Raw genomic sequence first — 20,726 nt, forward strand, 5'->3', positions numbered from 1 at the left:
TGCAGTTTATATGAAGATTTAAATGTAGATATGCATAGCATCAAGGGTTTTAGCTTTTCTGCATGGGGCTGTGATTTAATGTTTGGGCGAACATTTAATCGCAGTGTAATCTTTATCTTGTTCAAAATTGCATATATAGCCCCAGCAGTGTGTACACAGACCTAAATGACTACATTGTCACAAACTTATTTTAGTTTGAAAGTAAAATCATAAAAATAATGCTAAAAGATACAGCTAGTGGGGCTTAAGATTGGGAACACACTTTGTGTTTCATCCAATGTAAATACAACATGCTAACAATAAACTTGAAGTTTATCAATGAATGAACAAGAACAACAACAATAAAGTCCAGGTTTCTCCTTCCAGAGGCATAAAAACTATCTCATCTGTCCTGATGGTTGTAACAACTCAGTTCACACTGCTCCATTCAGGCGGACTACACATGCACGAGAAATGTAGCAAGATATAATTAAAAATAAATTCCGAGTGCAACCAGAAACAGTAGAGAAACCACAAACAGTCTATGGTGCAACAGAAGCCAACAGCCTGCATTGTTTACACTAACTAGGCCATGTGCAGCTCTGCACTGTGTTAAAACAACTCCCTCTGCTGGATTCAACACGAAAGTGTGCATTTCTGCTCTATTTTTTCAAAATATTCATTCCCCTGAAAATTTTTACCTTAAATCGGTTTGTAGGATAGAAACTTTTTCAGGTCAAACCCCCCCCCCCCCACCCCCAAACTAAAAGAATTAAGTTTTTTATCCTTCATTGAACTTTTGACGTTGCCCCTTAAAGCACTGATTTTAATCGCTAGTTTTATATTGTAAAAAAAAATATTCAAAGTTTCCTCACATACCACAATGTATGAGAATCAACATTTTTGGTGAAATTCCAAAATCAAATTTCTTGCACACACATGAACTTGTAATCGTCCTAGTCTAATCAAGTACACTAATATCAATAATCAAGAGTAAATAAATACACACCTATATACCTTATACTTTATACCTTGGCATAAGTTAAATATTACAGGAAAACTAAACAGAGCACAAATTGATTTGAAAAACAGAGCTATGAAGGTATGTTTTAAATTGAGACAGTTACTCTTTGCAGAGTTAAATATTCCAATTAAGGTCCATTTACAAAATGTTTGATGCCATGATAAAACCTATTCTGCTATACTGTACAGAAGTATGGACTGCAGACATATGCACAAATGCAAAAACCATACTCACAAACTTAACAAACACAATTGAAAAGTTGCACATTAAATTTTGCAAGCACATACTTAAAGTGAATAACAAAGCATCCAACATAGCATGTCTAATGGAACTGGGTAGATATCCTCTAATTGTTTCAAGCATAACACAAATGGTCAAATATTGGTTAAAAATAAGTAAGAAATCTGATACAACACTGACTCGTGAGGCTTATGATCTGGGTTGTCAACTGGACAATGCACATACAGATAATTGGGTGTCAGGAATTAAACAATCATTGCTGCTCGTAAATATTGGAGATGCCATGAATGTAAAGATAGAAAATGACAAACACTTTAAAACTAATTTCAATGTAAAAGTTAAACAGCTATTTGAAAAATGTGCATTTGAATTGATTCATGATGATACCAGACAAGGGCACCATAAAAATAAACTTCGCACATACAGAGAGTTGAAAAAAGATTTCTCTCTCGAAAGCTACCTTCATGTTATAAAAAACCCAGATCACAGATCAGCCCTGTGCAAGTTACGCATTAGTGCACACATACTACACATAGAAACAGGTAGATATAGAAACCTTGATGTCATAGACAGAGCATGCCCAATTTGCCAAAACAAACAAGTAGAAGATGAGATACATTTTCTTTTTCATTGCAAAGGATACACAGACATTAGACACGATTTTTCAGTAAACTAAACATTTGTAAAAACGCATTCAGAGGCAGAAAAAGGCCTTGTAAGCATCTTTTCAAGGACAGATAAAGCATCACTATGTGAATTGGGAAAATACATACATACATGTTTTAAACTCAGACAAGACAAAATGAAAAAGGCAAAGTAAACTATTTATGAACCTTTAATATGTTGACCTCATGTATAGATATTTATATTTATATATATATTATATATACTCTTTCATTGTTGTTTTTGCAAAACCTTTATTGTACTTTATGATCAAGATCCCAACTGGGATACGATTTCAATAAAGGCTTACTTTACTTTACACAGATTTAGCTAGTTTTGTATTTAAAAGAAGTTATTCATAGCTTCTCATAGACTACTCATAGATTATGTATGGAAGACCAAGCAACATTTCGGTGAAATTCCAAAGTCATTTTTTCCCCATAACATTAAATCCAAACAAACTTTTGTAAAATTTGACCCCCTTCCAATTATTGATTGTAAAATTTGACCCCCCCCCCCTAAAAACGGTTTCGTAAAAGTCAACTTTCCCTGATTTCCACCGACCCCCCCCCCCCCTTCCTGTAAAACACGAATGCTCCCTAAGGTCCAACAACCAGACGACAATTCTGGCCGGCTATACAACCCATTTTGTAACCGGGTAGTTAAACTGTCTTTTAAATTAGCCAGTCAACTAAACGCGACCCAAGTTCATATTATCCAATCAACAACGGAAAGAATGATTATCGTACAATTTGCGTTGCAGTATATTAAGGTTTATTTCACTACAACTAAAATCTCTACTACTAATGATAATAATAATAAAAGAATAAAACACTGATCTACAATGATTACAAAAGATGATATTGTTATTGGAAAATAATTTCCAGGCGCAAAATCTAAAGTTCATCCACCGTAATAAAGTTCCAGGTAATTCTAAGACCCCCAGGAACCGAACACAGCTAACATTACAATACCGCCCCCTTCGTTGGAGAAGAGAAACAAGTCACATGACGAATTTTCGTGGAAAAGCGATCAAAATCTATTTCCGCACTTCAGCCAAGCAGCTTGCACTGCTGACGAAATTGTCGCGGCAAATTTTGTTTGAGTCGATCTTTGTCGCATGACCCTAAGACTGTTGAAGTATTAGTAACTCACACCCGAATAATAATTGCCAATCGACGATAAAGCATATTTTATTTTCGTCCTCTCATAGCTCAGGAAACCAGCAACGGCGTTGGTGCGTGCCAGTGAGTGTCACCTTCTTCAACTTGTTTGCAAAGGCGACAGTTGTTATCGCCGTTTTGACATAGAGAAATGGAAGACTTACCAGAGCAACGCCAGATACTTCCCAAAGTGGGTGAGTATTTTGGAAAGAAATGGCGGGACTGGTACGACCCAACCTTGATTTTGATGACGTCATAGTGAAATTTTACCTTTATACCTTTCAAATTTGTTTAGGGACCGTCTTTTTAATAGATGTTGCACAAGTTCAAACAGCAAAGTTAAAGAGCCTGAGGGGGTTTGACTATACATGTAATAGTTCTGTTAGTGATCTTCATTTTCAAACTAGTACTTTGGTGAAGACGTTTTCGTCAGTTTATCAGCCAGAGTACTACATGCATTATTTCTACTGGATTTTATAAATTTTTAAGGCCCCTCCCCCCAAATTTCTTTCTTAGGTAGTATTTACAACATTTTTAAGTATGCTAACCCTAAAACTAACCCTAACCCTAATTCTAAACCCCTCCAAAAGTTGTATTTGATGTGCTTCTTCCAAGGAAAGTCCGCGATTAGATGAATATCAATGCGAGTCTAAAAACCTACTGAAGGGCCGTACTGTGTTTTTCTACACAACCCTGGACTGTCTTGAAAGGTTATAATGGACATAAGAGTAATTTACTGGGCTGACACCAATATAATAAATACAAAACCTATGGATTATGAACTGCATAGATAATGAGGATGCATAAAACAAATGAACAAAAAACAAACAAATGGTACAGAGAGATATTTGAAAGCCCTCTGTACAAGATTGGAACTTCACTGAATTCACTGAAATATTGTATTTTAGGGACTGGTCAGTTTCTTCGGCCTGGGGGGGGGGGCGGTGGATTATTTTTGCCGACGTCAAAAAGTGGCTGACCCCCCCCTATTCCAAATTTTGAAAACAGGGTGACCCCCCCTATTCCAAATTTCTAAAACAGGGTGACCCCCCCCCCCCCCCCCGGGTGCGACAAAGGTAAACAAAAGATGGACATAAATTATAAATATATATTATATATATATATATATATATATATATATATATTTTACATTTTACATATATTTATATTTTAAATAGTCATTCTATGTTTTAGTGAAATTGTTGACATGTCAGTAGTCTGGCAGAGACCCTGCGATTCGCGTTCTTCCAAGCGTCAGTCAGTTGCACGCGCGCGCCCTTCAGAGACGCGACGCGAATCCCAGGGTCTGGACGTTCTTGCAAGCGACCGGTCGGATTTCTGCCTGATCCGGGTACTTTACAGAACTCCACACATCCGTTAATCAAAACAAAAATGACAAGTACCATAGCCAATAAAATTAAAAATGAAAATAAAAACATACCGCGTATATTGGTCTACCAGCTACTTGTATATATTCTCTCCACGCCGTTAGATAGGTTTTCTTTTGACGTCACTACCCTTATGAATATTCATATACTTGCAAGAACCGACAGTCGCTGTGTCTTGCAGCGCGTGCTCAAAGCTGCACAGCGTAGCCTTCGAATGCAGGCCCAACTTGGCGCGCACAAAACAAGGCACAGCGACTGTGGAGAGTCTAACATGTCAGTTGTAGATAGGAATTTCAAAGTGTCAATCTTAAAGTTTAAATACAGTACATTTTGAATGAGCTGTATTTTGAATGAGCTGTGAATGTATTTCACACTTTCTCTGCTTAACCAGATGTCCTGAACTGTTGTACAGAAATGGATGTCAATCATTAATATCAAAGAGGAAAAAGCAGTGAATCAAAAACTTTGATGGGTGTTAAGACTTGCCAACCATCCAATTAAATCTACTGAGGAGCCATAGAGAGCTTTTTTAGCCAAATCTGATGTGTACAGTGTCTGAGAGGACCTTTTCTTGTGTAACATTGAAACCATAAAAGCACAGCTAATAATGACAAAAACTGCCTTTTTTAACTGTTATTTTGTTCATAAAAAAGCATCTTTCTACAGAAAACCTATGAAACAAAGGAAAATAATTGCATCAATGAGAAGGAAAGATATCTTGTCATTTTTCTATCTCTAAAATAAGTTACTGTATCAAATATATATTGTGAAATATTTGTGCATTTTGCTTTCTCATACTGAATTCTCACAGAGAGAACAGAAAAGTATCAGGAATTTGTCATCCTTTTCATATGAAATGCAGATTTCATAATGGTACACTTTCACTAATAGCAAACATCAAGATATCTCTGAAATTATGGCGCCCAAAGGGCGCGCCAAAAAATATGAAACATCCTGATATCGCTGATATATATGCCTTGTATATTAAAGTCATGCACCTGAAGGGCATGCTGAAAGATGTATGATATATTAAAGTAATGAGCTTGAAGAGCACGCTGAAAAATATTGAACATACAGTTTTCTCACATTCCTGGCTGCTGGGAGTGCGGGATCGAGAGTGTGGGATAAATCGATCCCACACTCTCAGAAATCGTCCCACACTCTGTATACATGCGCATACACTAAAGCGGTATATTACAAGAGCTCTAATTGGATAATAAAGGGCCTTTCGCTTTACATGTAAAATATTATCCAATGGCGCGATGAGTAGCATACGGACCGGAACTACAAAGTGAGCAGGTCCTAGTGCAGTAGTGGCAGACGACAGCGATGTCACGATTTTGAATGATGTTGTACGTTGTTGGTGACAAATTCACAAAAGACGGTCGAATTTTCCAAATCACTAGGGAACATAGACCACTTGGAACATATCGCCAGTTCTTTTTGATGGATATCTCTACCGGCGCCGAAGTAGAAGTATCGGCAGTGAAACTCGCCACGGAGTTCGTGCATGAGGCTTCACCTGCTGTACCAGTTGCTGTACCGTCGTCGACTCCGAGCTCTAGATTTGCTGCATTGTCCTCAAATGACATTGACCACTTCGTAGTGGATCAGCAGAACAGTGAAACAGTACGGAAGACTAAATATCATGTAACACTATTCAAACAGTACTTGCAAGAAGTAGACGAACATCGCGAAATTGCCGATATTCCGCCCCATCAGCTCGACCCGCTAGTCGGAAATTTCCTATGTGTTGTTCGTAAGGAGGATGGAACTGAGTACGAACCGTCTTACCTACGAGGGATGTTATCTAGTTTAGAAAGACATCTACGTTTAGCCAAGTATGAAGCATCGTTGGTGACAAGTTTGGATTTTTTTTCTACTCGAGAAAAACTGAAAGCAAAACAGAAAAACCTAAGGAAACACGGTAAGGGAAACCTACCACATAAAGCCGATACTCTCACTGACGACGATGTAAATAAGTTGTATGCGGACAGACAACTAGGCGCCCACACGCCCCAATCAGTCATTAATACACTCTGGTTGAACAATATGTTGCACTTTGGAATGAGGGCAGTGAAAGAACATAGATCTCTTTGTTGGGGAGATGTTAAACTTAAACGAGATGCTGATGGCAGAGAGTTTATTGAAATGACAAACGAACACCAGACGAAGACTAGAACTGGCGAAAATGTGAGCGATGTTAGACCTGTAAAGCCACAGATGTATTCATACCCCGATGACAAAAATAGGTGCCCAGTTGCTCTGTATAAATTCTACGCATCGTTGCGACCAAAGAACTTCATGGGTCCGGAAACTCCGTTCTACTTAGCTATTAAAAATACACCGCAACCGTCTGATGCCGTTTGGTTCAAGCGTCAGGCGATGGGTCCGAACACAATCGCCCAAATAATGAAGAATATGGCTGGGAAAAGCGGAATATCTTGTCGTGGGAAACGACTCACCAATACAAGTGCCAGGAAATACTTGCTACAGAAACTGAATGACAACAACGTGCCACCAACACACACAATGCAGAAAAGCGCGCATAAAAATGTGCAGTCAGTTAATAACTATTGCAAATTGTCCGATAAACAGCAGTACGCTATGTCCCATATCTTGACTGACACATCCCATCAACAACTTCAGAGCAGCGCTCTTCATCCCAGAGCATTAACGTCATCCACAACATCGTACATGACATCAAAGTCCTCAAAAACTCACAGTGTCGGATCCACATCGATATTCGAGAATTGCACTATAGCTGGTGGTACATTCAATGTTACCTGTAATATTCGTGAACCTCCGTGCAAGCGAAAATATGTAATTTATTCTGACACAGAAAGTGAAAATAGTCAGTAGGCACGGACATAGGCCTACAGTAAACTGTGTCTATGCCAGTGTTTCGGTGCGTTGATATTTATCGTTATTTATTGTAACTCAAGTTAAAGTTGAAATAACATCTTTTTGCATGTTATCGATAAAATAAATTGTGTTATGGTATTTATTTATATGCGTTGTTTATTTGTAGCGTGTGACCTGAGAGAAAATAGGGACTACATTTGGTGACGCGGAATAATACATGGCAACGAAGCAGGATAGTCACTGATAGAGTTAAAATGATCGTTCAATTTTTCAACTTCCAGTGTGAATTTAACGCATTTTGTGGTCATGTGAGAAATAGAATCTCACACACCAAGGACCTGGGATCAGATTTCTCACACTCGTTGGGGATATTTTGTCTCACACTCGCCTGCGGCTCGTGTGAGACAAAATATCCCCAACTCGTGTGAGAAATCTGATCCCAGGTCCTTGGGGGTGTGAGATTCTATTAATCTCTGATGTATGTATGCTTGATATGTTAAAGTTGGGCGTGCTGAAAATATGACTGATTATTAAAGTTACGCGCCCGAAGGGCGCGCCGAAAAATACAACTGAATGATGAATTTTGTGGCTGACACTAGCATTTTAGGCAATGATGAGCCTGTGTCAAAATTCAAAAACACACTGACCCCCCCTATTGGGCATTCAAAAACATGGTGACCCCCCCTATCACCAAAGTCAAAAACAGGGTGACCCCCCCCCCCCCCATGAATCCACCCCCCCCCCCCCCAGGCTGAAGAAACTGACCAGTCCCTTATGAAGTATTATGCTAAGTACTGCATACATATATTTTTCAGATTTAAGGGATCACCCAATGTCATATGACTGCATCAATGATCTTTCACAATGCCTGAACATAGAGCGACCACTTGGAAATGACTGGCACTTCCTAGCTGTCCATCTGGGCTTTGATGAACACAACATCATTCAGTCCCTGGAAGGAAAAGAAAACCCAACCAGATGTGTGCTGCAAATTTATGTCACAATGAAAGAATTACCAACATGGCAAGGTGTGCAGAAAGCATTGAGAGACATGGAACGGGCAGATGCGGAAGATATATTGCTGTTGCACGCAGTAAAAGCACAACTTACTCAGAAAACACCAGAGGATCTACCAAGTGACTGGCATAGTCCTGCAAACCTCAATAATTCACTGCGTCAAACATTTGGTAATAATATGACACTTGTAAAAGGTGTAAGTGACAAACTTGATCATCCACATCCACTTGGAAGAGATTGGAAATTACTTGCTGGTAAACTGGGATACCATGATTCTGAAATTTCCAAATTTGAAAACAACAAGACTCCTGCATTTGCAGTTATACAGGCCTACATGTGCAAGCGTGATACTACTCTTGGTAGCTTTTACCATGCTCTGAAAGAGATAGAACGATATGATGTCATTTACTTTCTGTTTAAAGAACAAGTTTTCACAGAGCAACCGCATGGAAATAATGAGAACACACGGTCTTGCATAGTTTGCAGTACAGCGCAAAACTGGATCCATCAGGGAGGCAATCACCAGCACTCAGACAGATGTCTCTGCAACCTGAGGTTCAAAGGTCAGTGAATAAATAATACATATTTTTTCATTCAAGACAATTGCAACCCCATTCCCCTTTGATAACAGATTAGAAATCAGAACAAATGAATGCTGTTGCATTTTTAGCTCACATTTGGTATATGTATACCAAAGAGAGTTCATATGGTAGGTCGGCGGGGTCTGTATATCTGTATGTATGTACGGTATGTTAGGATGTGCAGATGTATGTCTGTCCATATCAAAAACTCCCGAACCACAGCACTAGCATCTTAGTATTTAATGTACAAGTGCACCCAGGGGTGGAGATATGAATTTGTTCAAATGAGCATGTCAGTGTCAAAGATATGCAAATCAGGTAAAAAGAAAACTTGGTATGCAGGTTCTTTATGGTGACTTTAGTTAGATTTATTCAAATTGTGTTGAAATTTTCATAGTTGTATTTTTGAGGCAATTTTGCCCATGTTTGGTCAAAAAATCTGCTTCTATGAAAGGGCTTGTCCCATTGCCATGAAATCTGGTATGCATGATCCTAGAGTTGGCCTCTGTCAGATTTGTTCAAATTGTGGTGAAATTTTCATATTTGTCTCCCAAAGTATTTGTCAAATTGTTTTGAAACTTGATACTCTTGATCCTAGGATTGTCTTCTGTCGGATGTGTAAAAATTGTGGTGAAACTTTTGTATTGTGTTTTGGGCCAATTTTTTGCATTTTTGGTCAAAAAATAATTTTCTCTGAATTCTCTGATTGCATTGAAACTTGGTATGCATGTATTCAGAGGCATACTTAGTTGAGTGTCTTCAAATTGTGGTGAGATTTTCATATTTGTATTTTTGGGGCAATTTTCCCCATTTTTGGTTACAAAATCATTTTCTCTGAAATTGCTCGTCCTATTGCTTTGAAACTTGGTATCTATGTTCCCAGGGGTAAACTAAGTTAAGTAGACTCACTCTGGCCTGCCACATCGAAATAAATGTGAGCCCAGTGTCATTGACAGTATTTTTTACTTTATCACATGTGCTATGCCTGTACTGCAATTCTATTGTTTAGAGATTAATTACTGATATGAACTTGTATTTAACATGTTAAATATGAATCATATTTTCACTATGATGGGCACTACATATAGCTGTGCAAACAGAACTCATAACATTCTGAAACATTTATTGTTCAGTACCGGTCGTGTTTTGTGTTGTTTGCCTGCATGTTTTAGCCATTGCACATAAGTTCCAGAGTTTTACCCCCCAAAAAAGCAAACAAACAAACACACTGAAAATTTGTATGTTATATCACAACCGTTTCATAATTCAGGACCATTTGTGTTTACCTGCCTTCACTACTGAGTCTACAAGAGAGTGGGGTCACAGTGGACAGTGCATCATGACAGAACCGCTATATGATGAGTTTTTGTTGATGAAGTGAATTATATTCTGCATAGCTGCATCACTTAATATAAATACCAAAGAAGGTGGACTTGTCGTATATTCCTTATTTGATAGTACTGTCAGGTTGGCCCTGGTGTTCCGTTTAAATTTCAGTGATACAGAATCAGGGCACAAAGTATAGAGCATTCTAACGAAAGTCAAAATGTATTGCAGGTAATTTAAACAAGTTTATCTTCTATTTTAAGGGGAGCCAGTAATGAAAATATATGAGTAGTTGGTGTAAATACCTTTGAAATATTTTATTTGTACTGCAACAAAATGTGCAATAAATTTCAAGTTAAGTCACTGTACTCATTCATATGTTGTCAAGTTTTCCATACTCTGCTCACAAATTCCTTTCTCAGATATTAAATTAGCATATTGGATGTCTGAGGACATGTATATTCTTGAACATAAGCTTACTGACTCTGACTACCATATCCATACTACATTTGTAGATGCGATTTTGAGATGGTCATTCTGCTAGGCCATGCTGAAAAAGCATGAGTTCAAGGTTGATGCAATTTTTGACAGACCTCATAACTTTCATGATTGGCTTAGGTTATTTTTCACAGCACAGAAAACGCCCATTTTACACCCTGTGGCGTATGGTTACTTCTAACGCTGTTCAAATTGTGAAAACTTGTGTTGACAACTTGGGCCACTATTGTATCTACTGGGGTTCAACTTTCTTCCTGTTCTTCTATAAATGAATAGCCACAAGTTCTACTCCTTTCATGTTCCGTATGATGGGGGATCTTGTGGCGCCACATCCTGTACCTCATCAATTATGCACATAGCTACCTCTTGGTTAACCAATAGAGCGAGAGGTCTGAATTTTGCTTTACATGAACAAATTTTGGAACAAATGCTCTTAGGAAAATCTTCAAGAGACCCAGATGACCTTTGACCTTGATTTCACAAATATGTCTTCTAAAAATAAATTACTAAAAGTGCTTCACCCATTAAATTTGATGGGGAGAGCACCTAATGGCATAAGAGCGTTATGAATTATCACTTTGGTACCTTTTGCCACTGTTTACAAGTGCTTGGGCCCTGTGAAGCTGCTTGCAGCTTTAATTTTGATATTGTTCCTTCTGACTACCACGACCCCTTCTATGAAGTGGACTAGCCCCAGGTATATCAATACTGTTCCATAATAATACCATGACTCCTTAGCAACCAAACTCTATCACCACTTCAGAACATCTCAAGGAAAACTTTTATCACCAAAGTATGTACTGTATAATGTTGTGCTTAAAATTGTATAAATTAAGCCTCTTTACACAAACATATAGCATGTACAGGTATGCAATTGAATAAAACTTTGTAATATTAACAATAATTGTACTGTCTTTGCCAAAATCTTGGCATTGGTGTATGACATATCAAGTTTTACATAAAGGATGCATATCATTATCTGGTCCATGTGTTATGCAAAGTCATGGATTTGTTCTGCATCAGATAAATGACTTTATCTTGTCGAAGTTCAAATGACACTGCCAAACAAGCCATTGTTGATACTGACTTTTCTAAGTATTATACCCTAATGATATTTATAAACTTGATATATTGATAAACTTGTGTAAGTCATATGGCTAACTATTCTTGCCTGGCAGGTTGACAGTGTTATAATGACCTAAAAGAATTTAATTATCAGAACTGTTAACAAGGTGACCTTTTTTTGGTCAAAGATGAAAGCTTAATTTTTTGAAAATAAACTTGACCTTCAGCTTTCTTGAACAAAATCTAGGGCTGACGGTAAGGATGACATGGGAGATTTGAAACCAAGAAATCATGGACAAGCCAAACCCCATTATGATGTTTCTAAACACCGACAGAGTTACCGTAAGTACAGTAAGCTAAATTGACATACCTATTCAAAGCACCGGTGCAGCCACCGAAGTTTATATTTTTGTACGTACAACACAATATCAAGCAAAACAAGTGATATAAATATGTTTAATGGCTAAATGTACCGGTACTTGAATGCTTGACTTAAAACTATTCACTTTCTACCAGTGACGTTGTGTTATTTAATGTTCTCTGAGTACTGTCAAGCAATGCTCAAGGCGTTCACTTTATTGTCTAGATTCCACTCCCAATATTAACCCTTTGAGTGCTGTAATCTTTCCAACCAAAATTTTAGTGTAACATTTTTACCAAATTTTATGAATTTTTCTGTAGTTCTTCTGAAAATTTTGGGCCAAATGGATAGCACTTTACACAGACTCCAGTTTTGGGTCAAAATTTCAGGAAAAATCAGAAAAAAATGTTTGTACCTGAAAATATATTGCCTGGGTTGTATTTTATAAAAGTGACAAAAATTGACTTTGGCACTCAAAGGGTTAAAATTTATATTGTGAAAGCTGACATATTATGAGCCAAAATTATTCAGGATAAGCAAGACTTGGTCGTAGCTAATACTTTTGACACCAGCATCCCTCTTCTACCTGGCTTAGTGTTAATCCTCTGTCAAAGAGAATTAGTATCATCAGAACACAGGGTTTGTATGCAGACAGTGAATGCAGTTCAGCAAAAAATGTCTCATCTGTCATCTTAAATATTCAAGTTTAAGTTTTCATTCATCTTTCTGTGTCTGTTGATAAGGAAGTTTTGTTATAATGTCATTGAAGCCAAAGATTTTCTTTGAGCAATAAAGTCAAATGATACTGTGAAGTCAGATATATTTGTAAGCAATGCACTGTCATTTATTTTTATGTATTACACAGCTCCTGGTGAATCACAAAGAACTGTGCAGGTAACACAACCTTCGGAGTTGCTTACTGAGGGATCTGCAGTGAATATTACAGATAGCTATGTACAAATTGGTCAAGGCAATATGATGATTGTTCATGGCCAAACATCCAACAATGCCATGAGCAAGGCATGTGAGTATTGTTCTTTTGATCAACAAGTGACAGATTATGTGATCAAAATGACTTACCCTTGTCCTTTTCATGCCCTCTATTTCTACCAATGTTACATGCACTAATCAAAGAAGACCTTTTACTTTCAGCTAATACAGAAATACAAAATGAAGACAAAAAACCGAGAGAGATGGTAAGGCAATGTGAATTTTCATAATTTGAAACATCTGCTCCTTCAATTATTCTGAAATCATGGACACATGCAATGATCAACATCCAATTACCAATGTAGCAAGGAGTAACTGCATTGGTAGCTAGGTTGATTTTGATTGTCAGACACATCATCTGATGTTTTTAGCTTAAAAATTTCACTAGAAAAGATAAAAAGTATGCAGAAAGATTTTGTTAAATATGATCATTTTGTCATATATTTCTGAATCATAAAGTTTATTAAGGTGTTGATCATTACATTGTCTTTTCTGTCATAAAGGGAAATATGGATGAGATAACCAATCGTCTGCCAGAGAGTCTCAGGCTATCAAATCAGCAGCCAATAGACTTACAAGGTATTGGAGACACTCGTGAAATCCAGCCTGCAGCTAATATGCATCATAAAGTTGGACCAGGAGGTGATGGTACTACAGACCCAGGCCTTTCACAAAGTGGTGAACGCAAAGTCAAGATTGACCCTAAGAATATGACCAATGGAGATTCTTCTACAGATGGTCAAACAAGAGAAGGTGTTGAGGATACCCATGCACAAGACAGCTCTGAAATCCCGTCTGATGACACAGGTAGTCAGCCGGTTTCAGCACAGAGTGGGGTCTCTACACCATCTGATTATCCAGAGCGTGTACAACCACCTACACAACAAACACAAAACAACACTCAGCCTGGTCAGGATATGCAAGTGTCAACCGATGATCAACCCATGCCTTCTGATATTGATGCCTCAAGTAACAATCAGTCTGTTCCACCTGAAGAAAGCAGCTCATCAGATGTTATTGGCGCACTTGGAGATGATGGTGGAAGCACTGACAAGGATGAAGAACAGAAGATGCAAGAATCTTCAAGTCAGATGAATGATACAACTGGAAGCAGCTCTACACCTTCATTTGATGAAGAATCTCGTCTCTATTTTCTGAAATATTCACATGTTGAAGAAATAACTGATAATTTCAAAACCTGTATTTCAAATGAAGGTGCCTTTGGACCTGTCTATGAAGGTACATACAAAGCACATACATGACACTTTCAAAATATGAAAGACCCTAATTGAGGACAATTATATCAAAGCCAATCATAACAAAGTTATTTTCAGTAGGTATGATACCAAAGTCATGAAAACCCCAAATCATTGCATCACTAAAAATGTATCACAAACATCTGTAATGGTATCAAGTGGCATACTTTCTGTATACATCGTGCATACTTTTTGTCTCCATTAGAAGTGTCAGGTATTGTCAACAATGGAAAAAATGCAAAAACAGTCAAGTCATACTGCTGTGTATTTTTTGTGTATTTTAGGTGTCTTTCCATTTGATGGTCCTCTCAAAGGGAGAAAAGTTGCTGTGAAAGTTCTGAATCCAGAAGGAGAACACGGTGTGAAGGAATACGATAGGGTGTGTGCTTACATGTTTTTTGCCATTACCGACTGCACACATAAAAGATTTGGTGGTCAAAGTAAAAGCTCTAATGTCAAAATAACATGATCTATGCCATGCTAAGTGAACCAAGCAAACTTTATATACTGGTAAATCATCCTTTATTGGACACCCTTGGCCGGTGGCTCAAACAGAGTCATATGCTGCCACAATGTCCATGTGTGTGTGTGTGAGTGCTTCCTTAGACGGATTTTGTTCCAGTCATAACTTAAAAAATAGTTAGAATGTCAGGCAGTTTGGTACATAGCATATCTTGGGCAGATCTAGATCTGATTAGATTTTGATGGGTGCTTAGTTTAGATTAATCCATGGTCTGAGCAGTTAATGAACTTTTGCATTACACTACATACAGGTCTTTCAGGATTACCATTTTCACTTGCATGTCTTCACACACATTTTCTTCTAAAGTACATATATCATTTACATAGTAAACTTGACATGTGTATGATTACGCTATATATACTGGTATACTCAACACTGAATTCTCCCATTTTGACCCGACCTGTAGTATCCAAGGAATACATCATACTTTGGGTAGATCTAGTTCTGTTGTAAGAATGATGAGCACAGCATTCTAATTATTAGGTCATCTTTATATTTAATGAACTTCTGGAATAATGCTGTATACTCAATGTTGAGTGCACAAATTTGACCAGACCTCTGCTACTTGTTTATCATACTTATTATGGGTCTATTAGTTGTGTTGAAAGTTGCTATTAATTAATCATACTATAGAAATAACGGGCGACGCGCTGACCATTAACGTTTATTTGTGGGCAAGGGCGAGAGGAAAGCAAAAAATTAACGGGCAAGGCTTGCCGAGCCCGTTAATTTGGCTTTCCTCGAGCCCGCGCCCACAAATAAATGTTAATGGTCAGAGCAGAGTCTGTTATTTCCATTATATTATCAGCGAACCCAAGAAAACCGTCAAAATTTCTGAAATTTCAGGAGCGAACGACAACTGGGCCCCAGAAACTGAGCAATACGCAACGCACTGTCACGCGCGCTGTAGAAAATTGGCGAATCCAGAGATGTTTTCAGAAAAAGTATCTCAACTTGACCTACAAGTGCTCCATTTTATTTTGTGATTGACCTACAAGTGCTCCATTTTATTTTGTGATTGATTATGATTTACGTTTGAGGTGTAAAGTTACGATACTTTGAGTTTTTAATCTTATTATTCATATTCACGGTCACACAAACCATTACTGTCAGTCTGTGTATTTGTGGTCAGTCACGTGGTTCAGCACGACCAATCAAAATGCAACGGGCAGGGCATGGTAATATAACGAGTGTTAGTTATTGTTAAAATTTGATGATCAGTACATTCTAATTGATTGGACATTTACATGTGTAATGAAATTCTGTAATTAAGCCACATATCAAAACTGAAATGTATTGCATAAATTTTGAGGTACATTGATACTTTGATTGATTTATCTGAATTTAATGAGTGTTACATCTCATAAGCTCATTTGCATATTAAATGGGTATATTTAAGTAGGTCATATATATATTTAAGAAATAAAGCACACCCAGCGACGGTGTACCACGAGATTTTGACCAGTTCACGACATATATGCAAGAGTGATAACGAGTGCATATATGGAGTGAACTTGTCAAATTGAGTGGTATACTGTTGCTGGGTGTGATTTACATGTATTAGTCCCCACGGACACCGTCGGGGGGACTTGGTTTGGTCATGTCCGTGCGTGCGGCCGTCTGTGTGTGCGTCTGTCCGTTCACGCAGATATCTCAGAGATGCCTGGAGTGATTTCATTCAAACTTGGTACAAGGATTACTTCATATGTCATACATATGCACGTTGATTTGTTTTCTGATACGATCCAATATGGCCGCATGGCGGCCATTTTGTTACGATTTTTTCATGTACGGAGCCATAACTCAGGCACATCTCAACCGATTTTATTCAAAGTTGGTACAAGGACATTGACCTATATCATACATATGCAGGTCAATTTGTTTCACGATATGATCCAATATGGCCGCATGGCGGCCATTTTGTTTCAATTTTTTCATGTACGGAGCCATAAATCATGCACGTTTCAACTGATTTTATTCAAAGTTGGTACAAGGACATTGACCTATATCATACATATGCACTTCAATTTGTTTCACGATATGATCCAATATGGCCGCATGGCGGCCATTTTGTTACAATTTTTTCATGTACGGAGCCATAACTCAGGCACATCTCAACCAATTTTATTAAAAGTTTGTACAAAGACATTGACCTATGTCATGCATATCCACATTGATTTGTTTTGTGATACAATCCAATATGGCCGCAAGCGCCCATTTTGTTACGATTTTTTCATGTATGGGGCCGTAACTCAGGCACATCTTAACACTTTCACTGCGTAATTAATTTTTATACGTGCATTCCTGTGTGTAGTTTTCTATGGATATATGGCCTTATAAATATTGATTTACATGCATGAGCTGTATCTTTGTAACTATACGAGTATTCAGGACAATTTTTTCAGTGAGTATTGCAATATGACAGAGCATCATAAAAATGAACAAAGGGTCACTTGACTCATCTGGAAGGTCACGTGATAATGGCGGCCATATTGGATTTTACAAAAAAAATTCAAAAAATGTTGCATTTTTTGTTATTTTAATATATAAATGTATTTTTTGTCAGCGTAACACTTAAAAATTACTACTTACATTATATTAAGTTAAACTCAAATTAAGCAGGGGGAACACATACTTTAAAACATATTCAACATTAATGAGGTAAATATGCATATTTATTACAAGTTCGTCTTCGAACAACAGGAACATCTGACATTCAAAAGAGAGATATATATATATGCTTATATACTTGTAGCTAGTCCGATGTGTAATTGTCACTGATAGATTGATGTCGTACAACATCCAAAGGATACCCCATCAACCGTTGTGACGTTGGTCACAGACCAATTTTAGCACTTTCTCGCAGCATGCTCAACTGGCCTACCTTTCTGTCTTGCTTGCATCTCTGTCTTTGCTCAACTGGTTCGGGAACATATTCAAGTTTGGTATTAGAGTTGTAAGTTGAAATTTGACTTCCGCTATCTCCGTCGAGTTCAGTTTCACGATCATTGACAATTCCACTGTCACTGCCTAGAAAAACATGCTCAAGGGCTTAGTCAGTGTTAAACTGTGCCCGTGTCGCCATTTTTAAATACCCTCTGACAGAAAATAACAACTGATCACATGATAGTTACAAATTACGGCGGAGAAATGACCGAGTATGGCGGCATTTGTTTACAAATTTGGCGCGCATGCTCATTTAGGTTCAACCTCTACCTCGTACGCTACACAAGGCTTGAGGAAATAGTCAACAAACATGATGAAGATCAGACAAAGCCAATTTACGTACTATATCATGTATATCGAACAAATATAAACGCATACGTTCTTGGCGCGTTTACGTGCCTCCCGCAGTCTGGCCGTTGGCGCAGAATGCGCCCTCCCCGCGGTGAAAGTGTTAACTGATTTTATTCAAAGTTGGTACAAGGACATTGACCTATATCATACATATGCGCTTCAATTTGTTTCACGATATAATCCAATATGGCCGCATGGCGGCCATTTTGTTACAATTTTTTCATGATGGAGCCAAAACTCATTTACGTCTCAACCGATTTATTAAAAGTTTGCACAAGGACATTGACCTATGTCATGCATATGCAGGTCAATTTGTTTCATGATGTGATCTAATATGGCCGCATGGTGGCCATTTTGTTACAATTTTTCATGTCCTTTGCCATAACTCAGGCAGGTCTAAACAAATTGTACTGCATCAAACTTTACCGGTGATAATCTGTCAGTGTTAGGATAGGATGCAAAAATGTTTGGCAGCATCCCGTTGATTAAGTACTAATTGATTCATTTTAATGACCTTTTGTAATTAGTATAGCGGCTTACATTGGTTTCATGTTTTCACCACCATGGCACTCATTTTAGACCATTAAGCCCCATCTGTATTGCAGTATTTTTCATCACAGACCTAATGAATGAAGAGGACTTTTTCCTCTTAGAGGACTTGTAATTAAAGTACAAGTGGGGACTGTCATTGTCAATGACTTGTTGCTATTATATCATAACAGTATATTGAAATTCTGGCGTGGAACGTCAAAAACAGATTTTTGCTCAAGCTGAGAGCTCGTGCGTATGCCAGACGTGGTATATTGCCAATATACCACGGTTCTTTTTGCGTCTCAACCAATCAGATCGCTGTATTTGTGCCATCAATATACTGGTATGATATAATAAAGATTAAAGCACTGAAGATGATCAGACTACTAGGATACATTTGTCATACTAAATTACACTTTTGCTACAAGTTTGATGACCATGATGATGTAGTGGTAATGAGCTTATTGCATATATGATGAAATTTTAACCCGGTCATACATCAAATTTGACACTACTGAATTGATCAGACGTCTGATGTACAGCAGTTATACTTACATTAAGTCATGATGAAGTTAATGGGTGTGACATCTCATAATTTGCTTATTTGCATATACATGTATAATGGTTGAAAGAGCATCTTTTTTAGATGACTTTCTACTAAAAATTAGACTATTTTCTCTTGGTGTTGAATGAAAAAGTGCAATTTTTAGCTTCAGTTTTTGTGTTCAATTTGTCTGTGTGAGTAGATAAGGACTATCGTGTCATTGACTCTAATTTTATCCCTGCAGGAAAAGAGTGTAGCAGCAGTGAAACATCCAAATATTCTCCCAGTCTTTGCAGTTTGTGATGAAGGGTTAGTAAAGTTGTGACAGCAGTGAACTGTCGGTTTTCTAATGCATACAGTGAGACGTAATTTTTGAGCATGCGATTACAAAGTGCTTGTAATTTTTCGTTCCCATTGGTTGAACATTTAAGGTATATGACAATAGGAACTTACCTGACATATGGAAAATCCAGTGTCTGCATGTCTGCATGTTCTGATATTTACCGTGTGTGTTATGTATATATGTTTCAAGTGAGGATGTATTGTTTATATATTATGTTCTATTAAAATGTTCAAATGAGATAGAAATAAAGACTGGAAATCTGGTGAATTGCGTACATTTTCATACATTAACACTTCTTTCTCGCTAAACTATTGCTTGTCATATGAACAAGTACAACCCTACTACCGGTAATATATAAACGTTAGCTAAGCAAAATTAAATGAATTGTTTCTCAAATAAATGATATTTAGTAAAAAATGCTGTTTCCAGCACTTACTGGAATATCCTTGTGCCAATCTTATACAATGTTTGTAATTACGTAATATGTGAAGAGTCAGCAGTCTTTAGAACAGTCAAATTGGCTTCTGTTGAACACTAATTTTGTTTGAAATTACAAAAAATACTTTCATTTTTTTCAGTGATAAGAAGTGTGTAGTGTATCCGTATATGGAAAATAAAGATCTTGCTCATCAAATCAAGGAAAAGAATCAACAATTAACATGGAAAATAAGACTGGCCATTGCCATTGGACTGTGTCGTGCAGTGACTTGTTTACACTCACCAACAGAGCTAAGGTAACTATCAATTTTTTTTCTAAAAACTGTACCCTTTTTTTAATATTAAGTTTGCTCAATCCTTTCATATTTTAAGTCTGCATGTGCAATTCTGGCAATCTATTTGCATGTTAGAAAGCATTTTAAGCTACTATAGTATAGTCTATAGAAGCTGTCTGGATGGGTATCCGTCCGGCGTCCATCGTCAGTCTTCATGTATGTATGTCGATTTGTGAGGATGTCTGTCCACTCAAATATCTTGAGAACCACAGTACTTACAGACTTGATATTTGTTGTGTACATGCAAACTATGATTATGAGAAACTGTTTTTCGTTTTTTGATGTTGATGAAAATATGC

The 20,726-nt window shown here is 37.5% G+C and overlaps 2 protein-coding genes across 2 annotated transcripts; both read left to right on the forward strand.

Moving 5' to 3' along the window:
• Positions 1-2,926: 2,926 nt before the first annotated feature.
• Positions 2,927-20,392, forward strand: LOC139148616 (uncharacterized). The gene is made up of 9 exons (XM_070720102.1): positions 2,927-3,263; positions 8,138-8,902; positions 12,057-12,151; positions 13,036-13,194; positions 13,323-13,366; positions 13,664-14,399; positions 14,701-14,795; positions 19,556-19,620; positions 20,233-20,392. The coding sequence occupies exons 2-9, from the start codon at positions 8,877-8,879 to the stop codon at positions 20,390-20,392; spliced, it is 1,380 nt and encodes a 459-aa protein (XP_070576203.1). The 5' UTR covers positions 2,927-3,263; positions 8,138-8,876.
• Positions 5,904-7,319, forward strand: LOC139148615 (uncharacterized protein KIAA1958 homolog). Its single transcript, XM_070720101.1, has one exon. The coding sequence runs from the start codon at positions 5,904-5,906 to the stop codon at positions 7,317-7,319; it is 1,416 nt and encodes a 471-aa protein (XP_070576202.1).
• Positions 20,393-20,726: the final 334 nt, after the last annotated feature.

This window comes from Ptychodera flava, chromosome 13, assembly GCF_041260155.1.
Source record: "Ptychodera flava strain L36383 chromosome 13, AS_Pfla_20210202, whole genome shotgun sequence".
In the NCBI taxonomy this organism is placed as follows: Eukaryota; Metazoa; Hemichordata; class Enteropneusta; family Ptychoderidae; genus Ptychodera; species Ptychodera flava.